General features: G+C 45.2%; 1 protein-coding gene across 2 annotated transcripts; it reads right to left on the bottom strand.

Annotated features, from left to right (window-relative positions):
- Positions 1-2959: 2959 nt before the first annotated feature.
- On the bottom strand, positions 2960-26936 carry FAM76A (family with sequence similarity 76 member A). 2 transcript variants are annotated; one of them, XM_044435361.1, is made up of 10 exons: positions 26842-26936; positions 25292-25356; positions 23483-23537; positions 21880-22032; positions 20394-20551; positions 19993-20079; positions 19332-19463; positions 9313-9448; positions 8040-8141; positions 2960-4974 (listed from the first exon to the last, which is right to left on the bottom strand). In XM_044435361.1, exons 1-10 carry the CDS (start codon positions 26920-26922, stop codon positions 4888-4890), a joined length of 1056 nt encoding a protein of 351 aa, XP_044291296.1. In that variant the 5' UTR covers positions 26923-26936; the 3' UTR covers positions 2960-4887. The 2 variants fall into 2 exon arrangements, with proteins under 2 accessions (XP_044291296.1, XP_044291297.1); XM_044435362.1 differs by lacking the exon at positions 19332-19463.
- Between the last annotated feature and the right edge of the window lie 444 nt (positions 26937-27380).

The raw sequence follows: 27380 nt of genomic DNA, 5'->3' as shown, positions 1-27380 counted from the left end.
AAGGCTGGCTGATGCGATCTGCCTGTCTCTGCAGCTGGAGAAAACAGAGATAGAGCTACAAGCTGTGACAGGTAAAGGGGACTGTAGCTTAAATCAGTGAGCCTGGAGCATGCTGGGAGATGTAGTTTTTCTTGGTCCAGAATGTGCTGGAGGTACCATGTGAACTCCTGTTCATGTTCTGCTCAGAAGGTGTAGAGAGACAGGCAACAGGGTAATTGTATTACATTGTTAATGAAATGTTATTGTGTGTATACACCATGTTATGTACACACCAAAACTAAAGCAATAAAAAGGTCTCATTTTTAGTCCCCATTTTAAGGAGTAACATACCTATATGTAGCACAATAAACTGAACTTGTAATAAATGTAGGCACCCAAGATCCTTTAAAAATATCTTTCCTTTTTCAGCCCTGTCTTGTTTCAAATTGCCTACTACAGAAAATCCATGTACATCATTAAGGTTTTTATCTTGTGTATACGATAATGGAGAAAGAGAAGGTTGTCCCTACAGTGCAATTTGGTGCATATGTAAACAACAACGAATCTTTCATCTTCCAGCAATCCTCAGCCAACCAAGCTGGTTGGAATTGCACTAGACTGTTTTTCTGTCTAAACATACAAAGGATTACACCTTTAAAGGACCACCACAAACAGTAACTTGTAATGAATGAATGGGGAAGAGAGAGCAAGCAGAGGGGGTTTCTTTTTTAAGTACACTGAGAAGAGAGAGAATAGGTAGTTATCTGATTGTTCAGTTTTTTTTTCTGAAAAAGCTAATTAGGAAACAATGCTCTACACTTAGGAAATCTACCCAGCAGCTAAAAACATTCAGAACAAACCTGCCCGTTGATTCAGAAATAAGGCCCAACCTATTCCATAGAACTTCCTCCTACGTGAGCACCTGCAGGACTGCAGCCACAGACTATAACCCAGTGGCTGGAGGGGACAATATTTCTGATTGCAGACTTCAGGCCTGTGAGATCTCTTCAGCTGTTTGCTGAAGCACTGAGGTCTGCCAGGCAAGTGCAAAATTGTTGGCCACGCACACAATGCTTGTCTGCCTGGACTGCACTGCCCACGGGTGTCAGTCACCTAAACCTTAGGTACCTTCAGCCAATAACCTTCACAGCATAGCAGAGCGAGCAGCTGCTTATTCACTGCCGCTATAGCCCCTCAACCCCCTCCTGGTCCTTTCCTTTTACCCACAGATCAGAAACTTTTCTCATGCTTCTGCACCACACAGAGACGATGTGGAGGGCCACCATCCATCCTCTTTAATGGATGACTGGTATTTGAAAGGCTGCTGGAGGATGGCTTTCTGTCTGAAGGTGTCCTGTTTCTGAAGGGTTATCCAATTCCACTTTAAAGAGCCATCTGGAACTGTGGCCCATCCCGAAGTAGCACCTGAAGAGCATACTAGACAAGCAGAGAAACAGGTGAGCTAGTCAGCCTGCCACCCTGAAGGTTTTTTTCAGCCATCTAGATAAAGTGCCAGGGAAAAGAAAGGGAGCTGAGGCATTGGGGCATCCGTAAGAATCCACATCAGGTCTCAGCCCCAGGCTCTTCCTCTCCCACCCTGCCCATCCTGCTTTCCTCCTCTGACACCCAGTCGCAACCCCATGCAGTGCAAGGCGGCAGCCGGCACAGCTCTTGGCTGCACGGAGAGCATGGCAGGAGCACAGCCTTCAGAGGCCTGGTGCTGAGATCACAGAATTTGGACACCAAGACCCCAAATAATCCAGTGACCTCTGCAGTGCTGTCAGGACAACCGTCTTAGACAACGGTCAACATGCGCCAGCTTATCTTGGTGTTTTCGAACATTCAGAGGAAGCTTGTCTAGTGTTGTCAACACTCCCATTTCAGACTCTTGCTTCAACATACGGCCATCGTTTCTGTCTGTATTATCAAACTGTTACAAGGGTTATTTAGATAATGTACACGAATCACTCTGGACTATGCAATGCAATATAAATGCTGTTATTTATGGGCAGCTGTGATAAAAACACGGCTGAGGAGCATATTCTGTACCTTGAATCACTTTTCAATCCATAAGCAGGTCCGCTGAGAATATAGACCATGGCATGTCAGGCAACAAAACCTGGGGAGGGAGAGGGCAGGGGATGCAACACATCTCTTGTAATGCATAGTTTGGACCTGATGGTAAGCAGAGGTAAGCATAGTTTGGACCTGATTGCTAAGCAGAGACATTCCAAATTAGTAGGAGTCAGGGACAGTCCCAGTTTCATCTTAGTCATTATATTGCATTTATAGCCCAACTTTTCTCCCTCTGGCAAGGAAGCCAAAGCAGCTTACAAGATTCTCCTCCTCTCCATTTTAGCCACCCAACCACAACCCTGCATGCCTCTGCTGGCACAAAGTCACCACTCGGCTTCATGGTTGAGGGGGCTAGAACTCAGACCTCCCGAGTCCTAGTCCAGCACATTCAGCACTAGACCACAGCCAATATTCTCTCATGAGAAGGAAAACTGCAGAGAGCAAGCTTCTGATTTCTGATCTTTGCATGCCATTCTGGGAGCCTTTTGGGAAAAAAAATCAGAGATGCTGAATCTTTTTCAGACTGACGGCCAAATTCCATTTCAGAGACGCTCTCGGGGGCCACATTACAGCGGTGGGTGAAGCCAAAAAACGAAACGAAATGAAACGAAGTACCAGCATATGATAGCTCAAAGCTCTTAACAGTCATGAGCTGAGCCTTTCAACCTTTATGAACAGGGAAGAACTGCAGAAAAGACAGGAACCCAAGCAAAGGCGACTGGTGCTCAGACTAAAGGGGTTCTGCGGAATGCAGGAGGACTGCACTGGGCCCTTTACCTGAGTTTAGAGCTCCTGCCTTAGATAGGGCCAAATGCCAAGGGACAGATCCCACTGATAAACAAGTAATGGTATTTATGGTGATGGAGTTAAGGCTGAAGCAGGCATATCAAACAAAGAGACCCCCTTACAGAAAATACTGTTTAATTCTCTACGTACATCAAATTTCACAATAGCACCAAAAGCTCTTTGTGCTTCACGCAGATGGCCTGTGGCTGCATCAGGCCTGAGTCAAGGGAAAAACGGATTCTCTTTGCTGACTCAACCAAGAAAGGCATATAGACAAGATATCAAAACGTGAAACCACTGAAAGATTCCCCCCTCCCAAAACCACATTTTTATTTTACATTTCTTTTTGTACAAATCAACGTATCTCTTCAAAATTGCTAATGTTACAAACGTAGAAAGAAAAGAAAGTATCACTAGAAATCACCCACTTGAATGCATGATCAAATTGCCACAATTAAGAAAAAAATGCTATTTACAGAAAAATCCTTCTCCTTGACTTAATTTTTTTTTTTTTTTTTGTGGACTGAGGAAGCTAAAAACCATTCCCAATTAAATTTCTGTGAATTAGTTGCTCCTAAAAATGTTTTAAGTATAAAACTAGGTTTCTGCTGTTACACTCCTTCCAGTGCAATGGATTCTTAAGAAGGCTAAAGTTTGTCTGTTTAAAAATAAAAAATAAATAACCCACAGCAATGTATTCCTTTCAATGTTCTTTCTTGTAGGCTTGTAGGTCTTCAAAGTGCTAGTGAGGAAAATTATCCTTAATAATGTGTGTATTATTGAAATATGCATTAAAACTCAGCTGCAGCAAATGTCCCTTGTACCGTGGTGAATCTTGCACCTCAGGTTCCTGTGTAAGATGTACCTGCACAGTGGGGGGCTTCTCCTCAGCCCCTCCTTTCAGAGCTCAAGGGAGTGGCCACGCCAAGGACCTACTCGCAGGCCTTCAGCTGCTGCTGAGTCTTTGCTATTTCCCAAGAGATGCCTTCAGGGTTCACAGAGTTCATCTCCTCTCACCTCTTCACTAATTAGGACAGGGGTTAGAGTCTTTGCTGACCTTATGGGGCACTCCAGGCAGTCTCCTTTTCCTGGGAATCCCCCATCATTTCAGGGAAACAACCACCCTTCTTTCCCAGCTTACCTAGAATACCTTTGCAGTGTTGCCAAGCTAACCAAAAATATGATACCTATGCTCTGCCCAGCTCCCTAGAAACTCCGCATAGCTGTGTCTGGCTACTACTGAATGACCCCCGTATTCCTTGTGAGTGTCCTCACCCTACCTCTGCATCTCAGTAGAAAACAACCTTCTCTCAGCAACGGCACTCCCCAAACAGAATGAAAGAACAGAAAAATCAGCCGACAGATCTTGCTATGTTGAATCCCCCCCACATCCCATTCTCAAAACAATAAAAAGCAATGCCATATAAGTTAGCACAATACAAACACTGGATAAGTAAAAACCTAATTAGTGAAACCTTCCCTCCAAATTAATGTCTCCCGTTATTTTACCAAGAGACCTTTAAACCTCTAGATTTCTGACAGGCAATTGATGATTTCAATCCTGCTGCCAGTTCTGCAAACTAAAATATTCAAGCAATGGTCTCGAGGTGTTCTGAATACCAACGCAACATGTAAGCACCCTCGAAAGAATCAGTATTTCCTTTTAGAAAGCTAGATGAAATTTGGCTCCCATCACCATATGCCTCCTTAAAGAGAAAGCAACAGAGGTCTGTGGAGATTGATTCTACTCCCTTTCTCCTCACCATCTCGACTGGCAGTGATAATAGAAATGAATGAGAAAAACCCCCCTCTACATCAAAAGTGTTTTGATCATGGGCTCAGAAGGATGGGGGTAGTAAAAGGCAGGCCCCCCCAGCCATTCTTATTGTGTTATGACAGGAGAATTAAACCCAACACTCAAGCATGCTATTGAATGGTCACACACAGAGGCTTCCATAGCAATAACAATCAAAGTGAGGTTCTGGAAAGGAACCAAGGGGTTTGCAGCTGAAAGAATCCTTAGTGTGGGAAGAGTTCCCACTGTGTTTACGGGGAAGTTATAGCTCCTAACTTCTCGGGTTTTTTGCCCTTGGATAAAGCTGCAGCTTGTTTCAGGAGCTCTCTGTTCTTGGCCTGTTGGAGGCAAGAAATAGACGAGAAAAATGAGCATTACATCTGCTGGACCATAGCCTGCTAGCAACTACACAGAATCCTGGTTTGCAAAAGAAATATAAACAAGAAAGGCAGGGGACACAAGCAAAGCCATAGAACAGATTCTGCACTGAGAAACACTTGGTTCTGTGGCCTGCATATTTTATGCAAATTAATCCTGCAATTTTTATTCTGCTTAATTTATTCCTATTTTGCTGGTGCACACTGGGAAAGCACTGAAGTCCTGCTCCTGACTGTTGCAGATCTTACCTGGACACCCTCCTGCCTCCTGAGATTTCCAAAAGACATTCATTGCCCACATGCTTTGAAGCTTGCTTTTGCAGCCAATCAATGAAATGGAAATGATCAGGAAGCTGAGTTCTGTGTGTGGCAAGACATGTTGCAGGCTTTCTGCACTCCACAGAAGAATGACACACACAGCCATAGATATACCCAAAGGACTGCATGCAGTTGTACGGTTTTGTCAGCAGGCGGAAACTGCTAGTGTAATGGGGTTCTCTCTCTCCCTCGCACCTTTCCACACATCCCCCAAATTTGCAGGGTTGGAGGACCCTCAGGAGCAGAGCTGGGGCATGGTCAGGAGACTGCAAGGGGGAGCCCCACCCCGCAGTGGGTTTCCAATCCAATATAACGCAACTAGCACAGCACATGCTCGGCCTGCAAAAGGTCTACTCAGTTTGAAATCCTGAGGACCAATGCTGTTTCTTATTTCATTTCTATACTGCCCAGTAGCCAATGCTCTCTGGAAGGTTCACAGCAATTCATAAAATTACAAAACCCAAATGCAGGTAATAATATAATGCAAACAATTTCAGTACACAAGATTCAAAATATTTTAAACACCAAATCATGATTTCGGTAGAAACGTAGACATGATAAAAACACAGCTGACAGGAGTGGCTCCATTAAACAGCCCACCCAGTGCCCAAAAGAATGATCTTTTGGGGGGATCATTCCACCATTTGGGGGCAACCACTAAGAACGTCCTCTCCCTTGGTGCCCACCTCCAAGCCTCCCTTGGAGGTGGCATTCTGAGGAAGACCTTGTGGTGTCTGGGTAGATTCAGGCTGCGAAGCTGTTCTATGAGGTCGACAGGGCAGCTTTCTATGCTTTTAAGTCTGGCGTTACAGCTCCATCAGAGAGCAATCTATAAGAGGTTTCAGAAATATGTGAACACCCTGCTATCTACTACGCTCTTGTGGGCTTCACAGAAAAGTTCAAAGCAGGGTGACTGTTTTGTGAGCTGAATCGAATAGGTGAGTTAAATGGGACTTACATGTGCAAAGGGCTGCAACCTGAAGACTCATCTGCACAGATGATTGTGCCTGGTCAGGAGACCAGCATGGGCTAAATGGGAATGGGGTGTGTGTGTGTGTTGGCATAAGGTTTGAAGACAGGAGATACACTGAAAAAGGCATTAGAAAAAGTGCTGAGAGCAGCTGTGTTGTAACTGGAGGAAAGCAGCTTGCTGGAACCTGCAGTGAAGATAAGGCCATACCAAAAACACAAACAGCAAATTTCGCGATTCAGTCACTGCAGGCCTGGACTGGATTTGTACCAAGCGAATGGCATGTTGTAATTAAATATGTAAAAATAGCAGCCATCAGGAGTCACTGCAGACAATACTGGACTGGATAGACCGCAGGCCCAACTTGGTATAAGGCAGATGGTTCTGATCCTGTGACCAACTGTCTGATTTAGTAGAAGGCAGCTTCCTATCAGAGGGATAATCATAGAATCGTAGCGTTGGAAGAAGCCAAGGTGACCATCGGGTCCAACCCCCTGCTGCTGCAGGACACCAATTTACACCATCCCACTCAGATGGTTGTCCAGTTGCTTCTTGAATGTCTTCAGTGTGGGAGAGCCCACCCCCTCTCCAGGTAGCCGGTTCCACTGTCCTATCACTCTGAGAGTGAGGAAACTTAGCCTGAATCTGGATAGTCACAACTTCAGTTGATTATTTCCTGTCCTACACTCTGGTATCAGCAAGAAGAGATCTTGACCTTCCTCTCTGTGACATCCGTTGACGTACTTATAGCGTGATAGCATGTCCCCCTCTCAGTTTTCTCAAGGTTGAACATGCCCAGTTCTCTCAGTCTCTCCCCACAGGGAGTTTTTCCAAACCCTGGATCTTTTTTGTTGCCCTCCTCTGGACCGCTTCTCATTTTTCTGCATTTTCTTAAACCTTGGGGCTCAGAACTGGACAGTCTTCCAGATGACATCTGACTGGTTAAGAGCATAGGGGAACTATTATTTCTCATGATTTGGAAGTAATACTTCTATTAATGCACCCCAAAACAGCATTTGCCCTGTTTGCGGTTGCATCACATTGTTCGATCATATTAGCCTGTTGTCCACAGTAACACTCTGGTCTTTTTCCTTTTCAGTTCTGTTGGGATGAATCTGCCTAACAATTTTTCTATCTAGTCCACTTTTTGCTAATTTGCTTATCAGAAAGGTGTAGGGCACTATGTCAAAAACTTTGCTAAAGTCAAGATAGATTATGTCCACAGTGTTCCTTCTGTACATGTGGGAGGTTACCCAGTCAAAAAATTAGTCTGACAGGTTTTATTTCTGATAAATCCATGCTGGCTTTTATTAATCACTCCATTTTCTTTGAGATGCTTACAGACTGGTTCTTCAAATATTTGCTCCAGAATTTTTCCAGGGATTGATGTCAGACTAACTGGTCTGTATTTTCCAGGTTCATTTCCCCCCGTTTTTGAAGATGGGGACAATGTTGGCCCTTCTCCAGTCATCTGGCACGTCTCCTGTTTTCCAGAATTTATTGAAGATAATAGACAGTGGTTCTTAGAGTTCCTCTGCTACCTCTTTTATGACTCTGGGATGGAGTTCATCGGGCCCTGGAGATTTGAATGTGTTTATTCCATCCAGGTATTCCTTGGCCCTTTGCGATAATATTACTATGTACCACAGTACAAATGCTTATTGAACTGGCCCAATACACACAGTGTTCAGTCACTCTTGCGAATAACTCATTGACAGATTTAGTTAAATAAAATTACCTGCAGTTGTTCTGTAACTTCCTTGTGAGTCTTTTCCATTTGGTTCATTTTAACCCTCATCTGGGATTCTTGGTACTGTAGATCAGCTTTCAGTTCAGTTATCTGCAAAACGGAAGAAAATACAGCCGTTTACATTCAATTGCACTGAATGTGCGTCACACAATGGGATACATCCTTTTAGAAATCCAGGCTTTTAGCTTTCACAGCACCCGGTTGGGAAAGGCTGCTCTAGCTTGACAAAGAGTTCTGCGCAGCTCGAAAGCCTTTTGTTTTCTTGGCCTTGTTGCTGAAGCATGAGATCGATATTTAAGAAGCAGTGAACAAACAATACTGGTACCAAGGCAGGGTGAAATAGCAGTATGGTGGTAAATTCTCAGTATCTCCCCAGAGCAGCAGAGGTGATAGAGTGGGAGGAAATGGTAAGCAAATGCGGGCAGAGAGAGCAAATGCTGGAGAAATTATCCAGAATTGTGGAAGGGCCAATCTAGAATAAAAGCGACACTGTGCCTCGAACCTTGCTTTATTGCTCACATGTATGTGTAATTTCTGTTACAAATATATTTTCTCACTGTAAAAAAAAAAAAAAAAAATAGAGAGCCAGTGCGGTGTAGTGGTTAAAAGCATGGGACTGGGACTCAGGCGACCCGGGTTCGAGTCCCCGCTCAGCCATGGAGCCGACTGGGTGGCTTGGGGCCAGTCACAGACTCTCAGCCCAACCCACCTCACAGGGTGGTTGTTGTGGGGATAAGCTGGAGGAGGAGAATGATGTAAGCTGCCTTGAGCCCTTTGTAGGGAAAAGGCAGGATATAAACCAAAAAAAAAAAAAAAGGTAGGAGGAAAAGACAAAGTGCAATAATGAAGAAAACTAAAAGATGAGGTCAAATGATAAAGGAAGTAAGAATGAGAGAAGCAAAGATCTTAAACAGGCCTTCGCCAGGGGCAAAATGAATGAGTGCACCGGATGGTATTTTACCCTTTAAAAAGATGTTTCTAGGGGTCCACTAGACAGTGAGCATTCTTCCCCTTCTGGTGAGCAGGAAGCTGTGTGCAACAGAAATACTCCTCACTGCCTCACATTTCAACACGTGAAGTTGAGCACATGGGCTCATTCCCATTGGTTTCAGAGATGCCATAAACTGTACAATGTCTGAGACAAGACCCTGGTCCACCCGTTTGGTCACCCGCCAAACACTGCCTGACAATTTCAATACATGGATGCCTGTTAAACATCTCCGGAACAGCTGGGTCCATCATCTCACAAAGGAAACATTACCTTCTTCTCTTTCTCCAGGATCATCTGATCCTTCTGGTGCAACATTTTCTTGAGAGTAGCCACTTCCTCCTTCAGTTGGGCAATGATGACAAAGTGGTCAGTGCCAGGAGAGTCCAAGGCAAGGTCTGGAGAAAAACTGCAAGACAGAAAGAGGGGCTGCTTCATACATCACTGGGTTCCAGTTCACAAGGGATGTAAGCCGTAAACATGAGAGGTCAGTCCCACAGGCTAACGGGCCTGCAGAGCAGCCTGTGGCCAGCCACCAATAATGCATTCATTCGGATGCACTTCCTTTAGAAGATTTTTAAACCTCCCTTTATCCAGTGATCTTAAGGCAGCCACAACACCTAAAATAATAGTGCACACCACATACATGACACATACTGAAACGAACACCATATTAAATTGCTGCTTGACACATTTCTTCCCTTTATATAGCAACCATTTCATTGAATAATTTTACTCCTATTGCCCTTACAAAACTCTGCCCGATCCTTAATCTATGTGCATTCCTGCAACAAAAATTCACACTCAGTGATGAGAACAGCTGCTCAAACTTTGACAATGCTGTCCTACACACTTACGTAAGCATAAGTAACTATTGAACACAATAGAAAACTTAATATGAAGTAAAATGGTATAGATCATGCTGTGTGCATTTAAAATGTTTTGAGAGAGTGAAAATGCATTTCATTCTTTAGCATAAATAAACAAATACTCAACTCTTCTAAACATCTCATCTATCTCAGCTAAATAGAGTATTTATCAAGTATTTACATCTAAAGATTTCAAAATGGTAACACACAAAAGTAAATAGCAATATATGGAATATTTCTTATCTATATGTAGTATAGTCCCTCTGCTATAAGACGTAAGAACAGCTTGCATAAACAGATGGGTCTTCAACACCCACCTAAAAAATGAAATGTTGGTGCATGTCCATCATCAGATGAAAAATTACTCCACATAGTTGGTGCCGCTACCCTAAATGCCCTGCTCCAAATGGCTCCAGAGCATACCTCAGAAGCATCACCAGATGACCTGAAGGACTGACTGGCTTCACAGGGGAAAAGGCAGTCTCCCAGATAACCAGGCCTCAAGTTGTTTAAAGCTTTACATTCCAACCAAGCCACAAATCTGGCCCAGCAGTGCAGCTCCTTCTGCAAAGAGTCAACATGCTGCCCATAGCTGGTCCTGCTCGGCAACCTGGAGGACGCATCCTCACTAGCTGCAACTAGGAACACGAAGAGGGACGCCCACCGGGTGGCTTGCAGACCACAAAATACCTTTATATGTCCTTACTGGGCTTCAATCAAGATGCAGCACATTTTGAGTGCTGTTTCATTAGTAAAGTGGAACAATAGTAGATTTCCATGAGTATTTGCAGCAGCACTCCTTCCACTTGGAGAAACATACCAGCTGCATCCAGAACAAGCTGCATAGTGAATGTTCCCAGTGAGGATGTGATCCATGTGTCAGAACACATGGACCCATGCGTATGGGTCGCAAGATCCCAACAAGACAGTGGCTTGTTCTGATCGTGCCGATCGTACATGTGGCATGTTGTATCAGGCTGATGGAACCCGGCACATGCCCCTGTTTTAAACAAGCTTATTTCAAACAGTGGCATTTGCTGGGTGCCATTAGGTTAATTACCTGCCCAGGTGTAGCTTGATGTTTTCTCTGAACACAGGAAGTGTGGTCTGTTTGAGGGGGAAACAACTCTGAAATAACCCGGAGTTTTTATGAATAACCCATGTTTGGATTGACAACCAATGTAATGCAGTGGTTAAGTGTGCAAGAGTGAGATTCAGGCGATCTGGGTTCTAGTCGCCCCTTGGTCATGGAACCAACTGGATGACTTCAGGCCAGTCACAGACTCTCAGCCCAACCTACCTCATAGGGTTGTTGTTGTGGGGATTGAGAGCAGGAGGAAAATAATGTAAGCTGTTTTGAGTTCACCATAAGAAAAAAAGCAGGATATAAATCCTATAAATAGATAAACAAACAAACCCTAAAGAAGCCATAGATATTTTAATGATTGTTTCCCCCAAGCAAGTCATGCCACCCAGGATGAAGCACCATGGCAGGCATGCCCAGGCGGGTAACCAATGACTCTGATCCTGCAAACCAGGTCACTCTCTCATACACACTTTGGAAAGGCAAAGATAGTTGCCATCCCTGATGCAGATCTATCAGAAGTCACAGGGAGACTGCAGAAGAAAGCAGAGACAGCAGGCTAGTTCATACAATGACCTGGCAGGCAACAAACCACAGAGGCTTTCTGGCTACACGGTACAAACCAGCACATCCTGACCAATCTTCTTGATCACCCTTGCCGGCACAGTTTCCTGTGTCATCCAAACCTGGTGGGCTGCCACCATAGTTCAACCCCAGCACCCTAAAACAGTCTTTGTTTGGATTAAGAGCAAGTTGGTCATACTTCTTCCCAATGAAGAGTGATATGGGAAAAAATAGTCATCGATAACTTCAGTCCCATTAATTTCAGAACTATGTGCGACTAAATAGGCCTAGATTCAGTAAGAAGAGCAGAGAGAACCCCTATATTTATGCAAAAGTTTTTCTTGGAGAAAGCTGTGTGTCAACTCTGATTACAGCATGCTCACTTCTGAAGAGTAAGCTGGGATAGAACAGAAAAAGTAGTAGTATGAGAAACAGGTAAATCCCACATTTTCAGAAACTATGCAGGTTTATCTACTTGGTGGTTTTTTGCCCAAGTATCAATTCTGAGCAAGTTTAGCCCCTTCTGGGTTAGAGGCCATACCTGCGATCACACACGATTTGGGCTGTATGAAGGTACAGGGAGGCCATTCCCCCAGTGACCAAGCTGGTTGCCTGCCTGCCATTTCTCACATACAGCCCCGCCAACCCAAGTGCTTCCCCCAAGCTACTACAGACATAAGTGAAGCTGAAGCTGCTCTTGAGCAATGGAATCTGGCTGAACAGGCCAAGGATCACTTCCCATCTACTAATGTAATCTTGCTCACTGCCAGATAATGTTCAACCCAGAGTTTCCAGAGACACAGATCAAGCAATCAGTTGGGACTTCCCTGGACATTTCCTTCCCTTCCCTCTGCTGCAGTCTCTTGCCTGCAGCAGGTTGCCTAATCCTGCTGTGGGTTTCCACTCCCCTATGGCTGTGCAATCGTGACCACTCCTCAGCTTGTGGAGAAAGGCAGTGCTGAAGGCAGTCCGTTAGCAATATTTATATTTTAGAGCAGGCAGCAAAACCAAGAGGGACCTGTAACAAAATATTGCAGGCTAGAGTCCTCCTGTGCAGGACTTCTGTCCCTCTGCTTCCTTTCCCCCGTTTTGTCCCCCACCAACAATCAGTAAGCAATCCATGACTGCTACTTCCCCTTCCCTGTTGTAGAATGATGGTACTTCTGTAAACCTTGGGACTTTTGCAGCCATCTCCCCTCAAGGATGGATTGTGATGCCTAAAGACTGGAAGAAACAAGGCTATTGAGCTCCTGGTAACCACCACTGGTTTGGTAGGTCTGCTGTAAATAGCCACTAGGGCTCTAGTCCTCAGTAAGGAGATTCGCCTGAGTCTGGGCTACCACAGTTCATGCTGCAGGGGAGCAGGTGCTGCTTGACTGAATGTCCCTTTGTACAAGACAGTTCCCTGTGCAGAGAAAACTAGGATGTCAAGGAGAAGGCTACGCTACAAAACCGAGATGTTTTTGTTAGCATCTAATTTACTGTGCGGAAGGAATCTGTCTGTACAGAGTAGCATTCAGTCGCAAAGTGTGATATACCAGACATACGCTAATCACCACAATGAGAATTACAGTACATGGTTGAACAGTTTTATGACAGTCGCCAACTGTTAATTCATCTGTCTGCAGCACTGAATTTTCAGCTTGTGCACACTCCCTTGCATGGGAGTAAAGCTACACAGCATCTGCCATGCATACAAAGTGAAGGATCTTTGCTGACTATTCTATCAAGTCGTGGATAACATCAAAACTTTCCTTTGGGCAGGCTCTGCCAGGTTTCTTGCTGTATATGCCTGCCAGAATATGGGCCGATTATTTCTGTAGCACAGCTCTGCAGACCCAACTCAAAGACAGTTCTGGTCAGCTTACTCAAGAATCAACATTCTTACAGAACACATGGACCTGGAATTTCTTTGTGTTGGTCTGTGCCTGCCCTCCAGTGGCACTGAGCAGAAATTACAAGACTGTGCTATTCAGAGGACATCAATTCTAGAGAGCCCTTCAGCAATTGCATGCACATGTACGTGCATGTTCCAGTCCAGTAAAATTAGATGGTGCACAACTTACACGTCGGTGGAGCAAAAGAATGTAATAGTGCAATAGCCATAAAATGAGATGGACACAAATTGGGCTGTATCAACGTTGTTTGTGGAAGTGGATTTCTCTGCTTCCTCCTTCCCACGGCAGCCCCTCCGCCCCCCCGAAAACGCTAAGCAGCTCAACAGAGCCTGCTGAATGGAGGGGACTATGCTGTAGCAAGGAAGGAGATGCCCAGAAACTGGGCAGAGGCCTTTCCTCTCAAAGAAGGCAGATCCTGGAGCCTGGCCGTATTCAGCAAGAAAAATAAAGTGAAACACACTCACAGGAATGAGATATTATCCTTCCTGCTTTAAGGACTCTCCCCCACCCCGCCTTTTTCTTCCTAGACCTCGATACAGAACTAGTGAGGCAGCATCACATCCCCAACTGACAATGGGAAGGAAGATCTTGCTGGACGTGTGTTGGGAGGGGAGTTATTTACGGGGCAAAAGACTCTCAGCCCTGCTTTCTACTTTTCAAGGAACCGGGGGCTGCAAAGAAATAGAGGAAGACTCACCCAGAACGGTGGCACAGTATATACAATAACATCTATAACCAGTTAATAAACGGCACAGCTGTTGGATGGAAAGACTAGAGAAGATGAGAGGTACTGCTCAGAAAGTGAGAGAGAGAGCAAGCAGTCCTGTGGATGCTGGGGGAGAGGAGCATCGGTACTACAGAAAAGCTTTCTTTCTTTGAACTTTGCTTCAGAAAAGTGAACCCAGTTCTCCCCGCAGCATCTCCAGTTAGAAGAGCTGGTGATGCAATAGCCCCCTGCCTGCGACGCTGGAGACCTGCTGCCAGCCAGAGCAGCAATATTGGGCTAGATGGATCACCAGCCTGACCTGGCAGCACAGACGCCTATATTCTAAAACCTTTCAAGGATATGCAGTGGCTGCACATGTCCTTTCCTTAAATCTAGGCTTGCATTCGTCTGCAGAGGTGTTAGAATGCAACTTCCATTGCTGGATTGCAGCTCCCATGAGGCATGTTCATGGAAGAGAAAGCTATCAAAGACTAGCGGTCCTGCCTGCAGTATCCGAGGTAGTATAGCGACGACGACGACTAGCTACACAAGCTGTTGGGAAACATGGGCAGGATCCAGCCCTGCTGGTGGGTTCCCCATGGGCAGCCGTTAGCCACACTGTGAACAAAATGTTGGCTGAGAGGGATTCTAAGTCTGAGCCAGGAGGGTTATGCCCTTCTCTGGAGGGCACCAGGTTGAAAGAGGCTGATGGAGGACAGAGTGAAGGCAACTGGGAGAGACTGCTGGGCCCTGGTTTCATTTCACCTTGTAGAGTGTGGCCCAAAAGCTCATGCTACCCTAAACCCTGTGCCAAGATGCTTTGCAACCCAATTGGATAAATCTGTAATATTGGAGCCTGGCCAAGGGGAAAGAGAAATGCTGCTCTCAGCACCTCTTGTCCTCACAGCACTGGGTCTGGCTGGGACCGACCGGGCCTTGAGCCTCCAACTGAACACTGGGGGTCGCACTACAGTCAAGCTCTCGGCTCTGAGCTTGTACTGGCCGCCCTGAGGGCCAAGTAAGCTGTGTGCACACCCAGTGTTCCGACCTGGCAGGCAAAGGGCAGCCTGGGGTGAGCCTGAGCTGGTGAAGGAACATGGGGGTGGGAAGGAAACGCCAGGCTTTCTCTGCCACCGTCCCAGCAAAGCATCCTCTCCAACCACCAGCCTGGTTGGTAAGTGATGGAGCCGTCACAAATACCAGCTCTGGGGAGGACGTTGGGTAGGGCTGCGGGAGAGGAACAGAAACCATTTCTCCCCAAAGGTTGAGGCTGTTCAAGCTTCCTCACAGCTGCTCTTCACACAGCAAGTGAAGTGAGCACTAATTGTTTGTTTGGCCCTGTCGGAGAAAGCTCTTCAAGTGGTCAGACTGAATGCATTGCCAAGTAATCCTTCCAAAAGTCCCATGCAGTAGCCGCGTGTTTATAAACATTGACTGTGTGTGTGTGGGGGGGGCGGGGGCGGCTGAGGAAACACCTGCTCTTTGCAACCGGGGAATTCACATGGCTGCACCGGCAAGCTCTATTTAAGAATCATTTAAGAATCAAGATGTCTCAAAAGCTCGTGCACCGCACTGGATACTTGACATGCCCATCCTCGGTGACTGGGAGCATGTCTGGCCCAGGACAGCTTTGTCAAGGTGGCTTATGTTTGTCCTATAAGCCATCCCAACCACGCACGGCTTGTGACTGGGATCGTTCCTTCCTGTGGATTCTCATGCCGCCTAAACCTGGATGACATGATCCATCATGAGTTAACCCCTTGTACAAGCAAGACACTTGGCAGGAGTGGGGGAAAAACCTCTTGCCAAGCAACCAGTGGACAACTGCAATTGTCACCTGTCCAGAAGTGCCCAAATGACACTGAGGGGCAGCGGGCAGAAACTCCCCTAACCTCCTTTCCACCAAGAGCCCTTTTGGACTCACTGTGGCTTTTCTGTCACTTCAACCTCCCCCCTCTCCAAGACCACAAAACCCAGCTATCACCCTTTGCCGTCTGCAAGAGGTCCTTCCAAGGTGCCTCAAGGAATCGCTTGAGTCGGCCTGCCCGTGCTTGCCAACTATTTAACAGTTTTGCCTTCTGAACTTTTGCAAATAAATCAAAATTGTTTGATTTCTCTTGCAATGTTTGTACAACTGCAGACAGCTACAGTTACACAGGAACCCCAAGTGGCAAATGGGCAGAGGAACTGCCTGCCAGCAAAGTCCAGCAGGTGCCCACCCTGTCCAGCGCACCCCTAGGGTGCGGGTAAACTCCTGTTGGCAAGCATTTCACAGCTGTGAAACTCCAACTTGCCAAGTATTTCCAACACCCCTATCAGAATTGCTAGTAAAATGTCTTTTGGGCCAGGACAATACATGGGTATATGCACACTATATAACTGCACACCATCCTGTGCTAAAAGATATTTTAACCCTTTAGGAATTCCATCTGGTTAACAGAGGACTCCAGCTTGACAGATCAGTAGATCTGCGTGCATCTCAGAGGGACTCACAAAACAGAAGGGACACCAGAGGCACATGATCCCGCCTGCAAAGTACTGAGGAGACTGCTGAGAAGGGGTAAACAAGGACCCGCTTCACAAGCGCAAACCACTCCAGGCTTTGCAAGGATTTGACAAATCAACCTGTAAGAGCTGTCGAATGCTTGCAAGTAACAGGGAGGGCACCTGCTGGGCCTGGTCAGAACCACCCTCCTTACCTATGCCAGCTTGCCCAGGGGTGCTTTTGCATAACTGCATTCACCCACAATAATGCAAGGGAGAAAAGATTTTTTTATTTGTATATAGTGGTTTTTGTAAATATTTGTGAAAGTTAGGGACCTGTTTTGTTTTATTTTTTAAGTTGGCAACCACAGGTGACCCTTCCTAGGTACTGCTGGAGCACCTTGGAGAGGACTGCTCTTTGCTGCGAAAAGCGGCATTGTGAAATCTGGCTTGAGAGCTGCCTTTTGTGGTCTGAGGAAACGGAAATGAGAAAAAAGCTCCGGCGAGCCTGGAAAGGCAAGCGGCAGTGGCTGGCAGCAGGGAGCCGAGGTCGATCTGCCCAAAGAGTCTGAACAGAATATGGCTTATCCTGCCACGTGAGCCTACCCATCCTCGCTATCTCAGCTCTATGCAAACAGAAAGGAGCCCTCGGACAGACACAACAACTCCCAGCCGCATGCAAGGATGTGTTCTCAGAAGTACGAGCCAGCCTGAAATCAATCAAGGAGGGTAAAATATAACATACTTGGGAGCATTTTCTTTTGGTTTGGAGCATGGGCCCAGTATTTGTGCAGTGAGTGAGAGGTGGGCGGCACCTTAGGAGGAATGGCAAGGAAGAATCCTAGAGCCGGGATACCGGTGCTCCACACCGAGTGTTATGTTTGGGTCTTGCAATTTTAGAGGAGTAGGAGATTGGTTATCTAGACTGAATTATTCACCAGCATCATAGCTACGGGAAAACAGATCAAAAGCCCACTTGGTAACGTTTTGCAAAATAGCTGGTTGGCTGGCAGACAATCTGTCCCAACAGAAAGTGTTCTAGAATTTCCTGTGTTAAGTTTATGATCAGCTGTCTTGAAGGTGGAGAGAGCCAGGAGACAAAGTGTTTCAGTAAAGCAAGAACAAGGAGACATAGTGAAGTGCCCTGGGAGTACTACCTTTCTGATGCATTTACGGCACCTGCCCAAGCTGGGCTCCTAGCTAAGTTGTGAGCAACTGGGAAGGAGAGAGGACAGGAGAAAGTTGAAGGAAGGCCAGGCTCCGTCACACCCCTTGTTCTTTGCAGTACTGCAGCTATTGACAGAAAACCAAAGGGACCATCAATCCATCTAGCTCAGAGCTGACTGGCAGCAGTTCTCCAAAGTTCTGGACTGGACTCTTTCCTCCAGCCCTACTTGACGAGGCCAGAGTTTGAACCTGGGAGCTTCTGCATACAGAGCAGGTGCCCCGCCATGCTGCTAAGGCATGTCCCGAGTCTGTCAAAAGATACAGCTCAGCTCATTGTGAAGTAGCCAAGCTGCCCATTCTCCTGCCACAACATTCTCCTGGCAACACCAGACCATGAAGTTGGAAAGGCAGGAGGGAGAACGGAAGAATGAGAATCGAAAGTTTAGCTTTGCATATATAGCCTTTAGTGCTGATGTACCAGTAGCAGGGAGACAAAATGTTTGACCCATTCCAGTGTGGAAAACAATTAGGTAAGGACTATCAGTATTTCTATACATGGCACCTTGTAAAATTGTTAAAATATTAAAAAGATCCAACATTCTATTTCCTGCAACAGAAACACCTATCCAGTTGGCTTTGAGTGTTCACAACATGAAAAACTGGTCTTGCCTTCTAGTTTGACCCTCAGCACATGGCATTAGAGGCACACCTGGAACCTGCAGCAAGATGTGGCAATTTGGTTCCAGCCAGCCAGCCAGCCAGCCAACTATACCCTTTTCTAAGATCTATCCTACTACTTTGCATTATTTTTGCTGCCAGGTGAAAAGCTTTTGATTTGAAAGTTTGTTGCCAGCATTAACAGTTTGAATTTTTAACTCTGATTTTATCCTTAACCACTGCTATGCTTCTATGCTGACTCAGTTCCAATTGCTGAGATCTTGTTGTTTCATGTTAATTTTTGTTCCTTGTGTGTTTTCAGAGTTGCTTGTATACTGCCTTGGCTACTGGGCAGTGCAATAAATAAGTAAAGAAATAAATATTCCCTTCCTTCCTTGTTTCTGGGTTCCCCATTCCCCAACAGGAGACACTCAATCCTCATTAAGGTGTTTCAGAGATCCTGCCCTCCGCCCCCATGTTTTTTCCCCTTAACATTCATTTGTACTTTGTAAACCTTGGTCTTCCTGTGAGCCTGCTGGTGCCTCCCTCTTATACAGCGATGATGCCATTTTAGCAACATAAAAGTCTGCACTCAAAGAAGGACTTCACTATTTGCAAACAGGATAGTAAGGTCTCTTCACATCCGTGAAGAAGTGACAGAGCTGTTAACACAGAAGTTAAACCAGAATGTCAAGCAAATGATTACCAATTAAGACACACTTAGCAGCTCCAGCCTATAATCTGGCCCATGCTCCAGCCCAACGAGCATTAGGAGATAATCCATCAGCGTGGATTGCTTCCACAAATGAGACAATTCCCAGGGTTGGGAAGGAAACAGGGGAGAAAATGATAGGTGGTCTCACTTCAGGATGTCAGTGCCTTGAGAAACAGGACAATCATGGGCACCGAGACTCTGTTGGGACGCAGCCCACTGCACCAACACGGACGGGGCACTCTGGATAGGGGGGCAAAGCATCTCGGGAGAGGAAGGAACGCTGAGAATTAGAGAGGAAAGGGAGGAATGAAAATATGCACATCAAGCGTGTCAGTTCTAACTACTTCCCCCTCATTCTTTCCTGATAAGCACCAGGGAACCCTATCCCGTCACTTCACTCACTGTTGCTTTTCAGTTTGCACACAGCTATTGCAGAACACACACTTCAGAGTTAGCTGTGACCTTCCTTTTCTCAGAACAGAGGAGGAAAAGTCAGAGGGGGGATTTGTTTGCATTCTCACTTGAAAATAGTTCTTTTTCAAACCTTAGATATGCTTCTATTCTGGGCTGCCTGAATTAAGACCATGGTCTGGTATACTGAAACTGTATGGTATACCCACAGGAAAAAAAGAATATCATCTGTCAAAAATGTTCCCCATAAAAAGATGGATCTATAAAAGCCTGGCAGTTCTAGAAAAATAACTTTCCTTTTTGCCTCTAGGAACTGAGACTTGCACTAAAATGCTGATGTTATTAAGTAAAGACCATTGAGACCTCCCACCTTCACCTCCAAAATTTAGCAGGCTCACCTGTCCCCATTGGCTGATATGGCATCAAACTTGGGCTTTTTCTTTGGAATTTCATTCTGAATAGAAGATGTAGATAATGTTTTCTGGCTGCAAAAAAGAACAAGAAACAAAGACATTGATACAAGGTTGAAAGTTTGGTGTTACGAAACTTGTCATCTTGTCTGCAGTAACTGTCAACAGTAAACAGCAGCTGCCTGTATCAGTCTAATTTAGAACTCAACAGGCTGTTGAAGAGGGCCTATGTAGTCAATCTGGCCATTTGGGCATAAAGACCAATCCCATTTTCTGCAGCAGGTGGACTTACACTTCCTTACCCTCTCTTATACATTACACGAGTACAAACAAAACAAAACAAAACAAAAACAGTGGGAGCAGAGTCCATAACAGTGAGACAAAATTACCTGTTGTAATGGCTGCTGCTGCTAAGCCGCCCGTACTGTTCCTTCTCTGGCAGGCTTGTCCGAGAAGAGGTGCTCAGGTGTTTGTGCTGTTCTTTGGTCTTCTGTAACACTCTTTTATAAGATAGTGTGCAAAGCCAACAGAGTAGCTTCCCGTCCACCTGAGAGATCAGGGAAGAAAGTCCACGGGAGAGAGAGGATATTATAATCAATTTTCTACCAAAGCAAAAAGAGAAAGTGCATAAACAATCTAGAATCTAAAAATTAAGGATGCTCGAGGACTTATTTTGGTCCATATTTTAAGCAAATCAACCTAATACATGTTACTTAGACTAACATGCAACTAAACTAACATGCAAGTTATCCTTCAGGCACCATGCTTTATAGAATTTTGCAATGTAGTTTTTGGATCAAGATTTTGCACAAAAATCCATATTTTAGGGAGAAATGTGTATAGGAATAAATTAGTTTAATATATTTCTGTTAGACTGATGCAAAAATGGGATAAAATTTACCTACATGAAAAATGACAGACAAGAAACAGACTGGCCCACCCATTCCTACAAAAACAATTCTTCTGAAACAAGAGTGAATTTTAAAATAAGACGTCCTCTAGTATTTAAGCAAAGTATAGCAACAACATGAACAACCAGGATGCACAATTTTGTAGCAAACACTATGAGAAAGGCAACAGCTTTCTGTTCAGGTCTGTGAATTTGCATTTCACTCATTCTCAGGTTGGATGTCCAGCCAGATCTCAGAGGAACACTGGTCGAATGCTGTGTGGAAATGTGAGGTTGCTCAATATGGATATTACTTCAGTGAGTTGTGTAACTTGGAGTAAGAGTGTCACCGTTGCCATCAGGCCACCCCACACAATTTCCAGGGGACCAAGTCAGGCCACAACACATCTTGACAGAAACCATCATGCTTAGTAATGTCTTCATTACTAAGAGACTCAGTCAGAAGTAAACACCAACTGGACCAGAACTATTCTGATGCCTGAGCACAGCAGGTCAAACCACACCAAGGCAAGACTTAAGAGTTTCCTCCAGAGCAGAGTAGGGCAGCTATTCAACCAAGAGGAACTAGTTTAGTTCAAGGAAGCCATGGCCCAGCCAGGCAAGAAGGCATCAGGGCAATGGGCCCTGCCACAGGCATGGGATCAGCCCACTGCATGAAGGCATCCCAGTATGAGGAGGAGAGACTAGCCAGCTAGACAGCAGGCCAGTGATGAGGGAGGACCCCTAATTCCTGTTGCTGGGGAACATGCTGAGATGTTTGGTAGCTGCAGCCATGATGGGGCTGTTTCCCTCAAGCCTGCAGGTCCTTCTGTGGCTGAAATCACGACAACACTCGGAGTGGAACCACGTGATGAATGCATCTTTGACAGGCAGCTTACTTTCCATACAGATTTTTAAAATTACATTCCTGATCTGCTCAATAATTAATGTTCTCTGAGTGTTACTGACAAGAGGCAGATACTCACTTTTTTCCTGTCGTCTTTCCTGTCAAAGGCACAGTGCTGCTTACACTGCTCACAGGAATGTGGCGGCCCGTATTTCTTCTCAGAATTTGTACAACGCTGGCATTTGTTACCAATAAAGGCTGCAATTATGTTGCAGTACTGGCAAGGTTTTGGCTAAATAATGAAGAGATTAGCAAAGAGATTAGTGAAACTAATCCAAGAGATGAGCAAACATCTTAGCTTTATATGTAGCACTCCCTAACAGTTGTTTTTCAAGAGTAATTTGAGAATGTTAAGATGCATTTAACTAATACAAAGCTAATTGTAATTGCTTCCTTGATCATTCATGCAAATTCATCCTCTTATATGTTAAAACACAGCCTGACTATAGTCCTACGTGGCTTCTTGTTTTTTAAAATATCAATCTCCATTTTCCAATAAAGCAGGTATAGGCAGAAGAAGATCAGAATGTCCCAATAAATCTATGGATGATTTGCAACAGACTGGAATTTTATTTATCGTTATTAATATTTATATACCATCCCATTTCCATAAGCTCTGAGCAGTCTACCAGAAATTAAAACCAATAACGAGTCATACTGACTAAGACAACATATTAAATAAAACTGACATAAGAACTACTCTGGGAAGCCCTGTTGAAACAAATATGTCTTTAACTCCCTCTTAAAGGTGGGAATTTGGGAAATCATATGATTTCTCCTGGCAGACCATTCCACAGCTTAGGGGCACCTACTGAAAACATCCTCTGGGTAGTTAACATGAATCTTACAGAAGCAAACTTCACTGAATTTCTGACCGGCAACAAGAAACGTCCCTTAAGTTATCTGGCTGAAGTGAAGAATGCCTGGGGTAACAAGGTGTGGATCTGTACATCGAAGGACTCCACTCAGTTCTAGTTATCAGCACAAATTCTGCATTCCAGAGACTTTTGATTCCAGTTAATGAAAACCTGAACCCACCTGTACAGTAAGGTATTTTAAATTTGCAGAGCAAGAGTTCGCATTTAGAACCTCTGGGCAATTAAGGCATAAGCAGCCTGTGATAAAGGATCTTGGTTAAGAATGAGGAAACACCTTGGCTGGATCAGATCAAGGACAGGCTGCCTTAGTATTTGCTTCTAGATGTGCAGTGCACAGCCAGCTTCCCACAGCGCACCAGAAACTGGCCTGAGTTCCATTGCTGGACCATGGTCTATTTTCAGTTCAGCCCAGATTGAAATGAGCATGGGAGCAATCCAATCAATTGTTCTGTCAATTAGAAGTCCCCAAACTTGGAGGCTTCTGACCATCCACCGCAGGGCAGGAGGAACAGCAGAGGTGCGTTTCACCTCTGGCTCCTCCCACCTTGCATTGCGCCCTGGTGCCACCTTAGCGGAAGAGGAATGAAGCTAAAAAGGGCTTAGGGAACGCGTACCTTGGCTTCTCCAGCTTCCTCCCCTCCCTTCCCGCCAAAGCATCTCTGATTGCCCCTTGACAGGGTCAGAGAGCTGTCTCGGACCTCAGAAGAGGAATCCCCTGAATCCAATGGCCCCTCAGTCTAGGGGCCACAGGACTGTTCCTTCTAAGAATTTCCAAGGCAGGGGGAGAACAACTTGGATACATACCGTTCCATAAAGTTTCACATTCTGGGCACACTTCTTGCATATTGTATTGGTTTTGCTGGCAGAAGAAGAGAAAGGATTAAATTACGACAAGGAATTAAAATGGCTTTATGGTTTAGGCAACCATCTGAACAGCAAGGAGAATTTTAATTAACTTTGTGATTATTATGAGCCATATATAATTTAAGCCTTACCTGATGTTATATGGTCATTAAGTGACCATTATGTTCTTGCGCTAATTTTAATTTAAAGCCCCAATTTTAAATAGATAAATGAAGGAAAATCGTAAGATAGGCATGCTATGAGTGGAGATGGTTGGAGCTGAGAGTCAGACTAGATGGCCTGGGAGGCCCCTTCTGACTTGCTATGTTTCTATGCCTCCGTTTCTAAGGTACCCACATAAACAAGAAAAAAATACTGTCAGATGAATACAGACTGAAGGCACAATATGTTGAATTATCTCCCATGAGTGTGCAATTTAACAAGACCTTGGCAGAAGGTACTTCTGCTAAAAAATGCATTCTACAGAGCAATCTTACACCGTTCCAATTCAAAAACAAGCTGCATTAGTTTCTGTAGCATTTAGGCTACAATCCTATACCCACTTAGTTGGGTGTAGGCCCTCAGCTTACTTCTGAGGAGGCATTATAGGATTGTGCTATTAAGTAAATGTGCATAGGGTTGCACTTTTAGTCCTGGGCATTACAAATTGCTTTTACTGATATTATCTGCTTCTAGTCTGAAGCAACAGCTTACTAATTATTCTAATCTGTTTTTGCAGAGGCTGCTTTAGTGAATACTGATGTGATATATTTTAACTCCCTTCTCAGTGAGCACTGGGATCCACATCACAATTGTGGCTGCAGCAGGAACACATGTGGTTAATTCCAGCGCAAGTGTCAGATCTCTGGCACTGAACATAATTAAGCACAAGTAATACGATCAGTCTTTTCATGGCCTGGTTTGCATGTCATGATAATCCAAGATTTAAAAAACAAACAAACTGGGTCACTGTGATTGCACCACTGTGCTGGTCAATGCTGATACATAATATTATCACTCCATCACAAAAGGGAAGTGCTAAACAAACCAGGAGTACCCCACTGACACCTGGAATTCTGGCATCTCTCCCTGCAACAAGCCAGAGCATAGCATGAACAATCGGGCAAGATGCAAAGGCATAAAGTCACATTCACAGAACTTAAAGAAGTTCTGGATTATTGTGACATAAACCAGGCTCATGTCTTACTACTGAAATATTTAACTGATCCACAAGGTATAATTTTGATTTCATTTTTTACCACAGCCACATCACACTTTTAGTTTGTGAATAGACTCCAAGCTTCCAATTCCAAGGAGTCTTCCTTCGAAGCCAGCACTGTCAGTTTCAACAAAACGTCTAAACCGATGTGAGGATTAGTAAGCAGGCTACTTTTGAGTACGACTGGGTTCCCACACCATGACAACCCACTGCCTGCTGGGCAAATCATGGGTTGTTGCCCTACCACTAGCCTACTATGGCTTATTGCCAAGATGGGTTGGTGAGGCCTGTGAATGCACCCCATGTGCGTCAGTATCTAGACAGACACAGAAGTCTGGACTGAATCACCCTGCCACAGCAATGCAGAACTCTTATGGTTAAAACAAAAGCTTAAGCGTTTTGTACTGTCAACAGGTACTGAATATACACAGAAAGAACAGAAGAGCAAAACAAAAGGTCATTGTTTATGTTTTTCAAAGTCATTGCTTTGGGACACATGTTAAAAGAACACAGTTCTTCTTTTGCCTAACTGCTGCAGTCTGAGTACGCACCTTTCTTGCTGGAATTCAGTTCTACAGTAAGTACATTTAACCATGGGATGCGCAATCCGACATTCCTGAAAAGGAAAGGAATTTTTTTTAAGGTTATATATATGCATGGCCTTGGGTAGAAAAGCAAGAAGACACAGAACACATATTAAGCTAGCACTAAAATACGAGTATCACCAAATGGACTGAAGAGAGACCCCTTTGCAACAAAGATGATGTAAGCTGCAAGAATACCAACTCAGGAGAACCAAATCATTCACTTAAGACATACTGCTGAATTCCACATGAAGCGCATTCCAGCAGAGGATCAGCTAGCTGTCATTAGATACCACACTGAGGAACTGGCAGTGCAACTAGAATCAGCAACTCTTTCCAGTGCAGCATAATGCATAGGATGGAATCCCATGTTTTAAGTCTTTCAGGAAGTTTCTGAAATAGCTATTCTACTCTTTGAGCCCTTTTCTTCACCATTAAATAGCTTGCCCCTGCCCCACATCTACCCACACTTGTAAGTATTGGAGGCTGAACACCTCCAATTTAATTTGGCTCATGGAAAGCAGCTTTATTGCTGGTATGATTATTGATTTTCAGTCCTGCGTCATATGTTTTGTACCACTTTTATTGTTTTGATTTTATTAAAGGCATGTTATATAAATTACTCTGGGAGCAGTTTGGCAAAAGGACATATAGAAATATGCTAACTAATTGACAACTAGTACCATACTTCTCTCTTAAGAAGCTCCAATTAGAAATTATCATGCCAAGTACACACACCCCAATAACTGGAGAAATAAATCCACCCTATTTGGGTGAACAAAGGGTGCAGAACAAAGGGGAGAATCACTACTAAGCTGTGCTAACTGATCTTGAAGTCATACCCATAAACTGAGGAAGCCTCTTCCTACCCACTTTCCAAATGTTCCCCTTAAGAGGTATCTCCCACAATCTATGCTCCGATGCTACCCTGTATACAGAACCAAGTCCCATTTAGTTTGCTCCTAGGAAATTTGGACTCCACTCCGCTGTGTTCTCTTTCCTTTCATCTGCCTCCCCAAATGCTTTCTGTCCTATTAATAAGGCTCCAGGGCCCAGAAAACCAGTGTAGTGCAGTGGTTAGAGGAGAAGCAGGCAATCTGGCACACCCTAAATTCCTTGGATAACCAGCAGCCCCGGGCAGCACATGGCCAATAAACGATTATGGGCAGTGCATTCCTAAACAGCCAAAAAGCACTGCGCTGCCTACCCTTGGCTCACAGCATTGGACTGTCACCATAAACCTCCCTGGATGGGGCTGCACCAACCCCACACTCTACCCCAACCACCCAGAGCTGTTCCGAGGACAAAATGGGACAACTTATCCCGGCCTTCACCCCTTCTCCTCCTCCAAAAGAAAGCGTTGTAGTATTGCCTGAGCTATGCTTAACAACAACCCTGTAAGGTAGGCCAGTGCTGTTTTTATTCCAAAGAGACGTCGGGACGGAACACTGCTCCGCAGCTCCCGCTCTTAACCGCCACGTCCCTTTCTCAATCACTCCCACTCCCCCGCTCCTGACCTTGCAGAGCTGCTGTCCCTGGCTGAGCGCCTCGAAGGGGAAGCGCTGATGGCACTTGGTACAAGCATAAAGCGCCGCCATCCCGCCGCCCTCACTGACAGGCGCAGCCCTAACCCAACCCGACGTAGCGCCCCCGCCTTTCTCCCGCCTACTCACAGCGCCATTGGCTCAGGGAGACGCCACTCAGCGCGGTAGAGGCGGGGCCTTCGCTCGTACCTTGAGGCCCATTGATTCTCCGGAGACGTCACTCAGAAGTTTGAGGCGGGCGCTCTGGGTGTTGCGGGAAGAAGCAGGCGAGGGAAAGGGAGGAGCGACGCTACGTCACCGGGAGTGCCTCCGTCCGGGGTTGCGCAAGAGAGCGGCGTCACGGTACCAGCTCGGGCGACCCGTGACCATAGAGAAAAGGATAGAGAAAGGCGCGACACATCACCTTGTACATATGGATATGTGGAACAGCGAACCCGCCTCATTTTCTCTGTGCTAACACCGGAGAAGCCGCCTTTTGTTATTCGTGTGAACAGGCGCCGCGTCCTTTGTTA

Source organism: Varanus komodoensis, unplaced genomic scaffold, assembly GCF_004798865.1.
Source record: "Varanus komodoensis strain SLA01 unplaced genomic scaffold, ASM479886v1 scaffold29_1, whole genome shotgun sequence".
NCBI classification, from domain to species: domain Eukaryota; kingdom Metazoa; phylum Chordata; class Lepidosauria; order Squamata; family Varanidae; genus Varanus; species Varanus komodoensis.
The sequence above is the reverse complement of the archived record's forward strand: the minus strand, read 5'-3'. Positions and strand labels throughout refer to the sequence as shown.

Excerpts from the sequence above, each read along its gene's own strand:
- FAM76A (XM_044435361.1), bottom strand. The coding sequence starts at position 26,922 with ATGGCGGCGCTTTATGCTTGTACCAAGTGCCATCAGCGCTTCCCCTTC. Across the intron at positions 25,357-26,841 it reads AGGGACAGCAGCTCTGCAAG|GAATGTCGGATTGCGCATCC; the intron begins GTCAGGAGCGGG and ends TTTCCTTTTCAG. Across the intron at positions 9,449-19,331 it reads CAAGGCACTGACATCCTGAA|TTTTTCTCCAGACCTTGCCT; the intron begins GTGAGACCACCT and ends TCTGTCTTGCAG.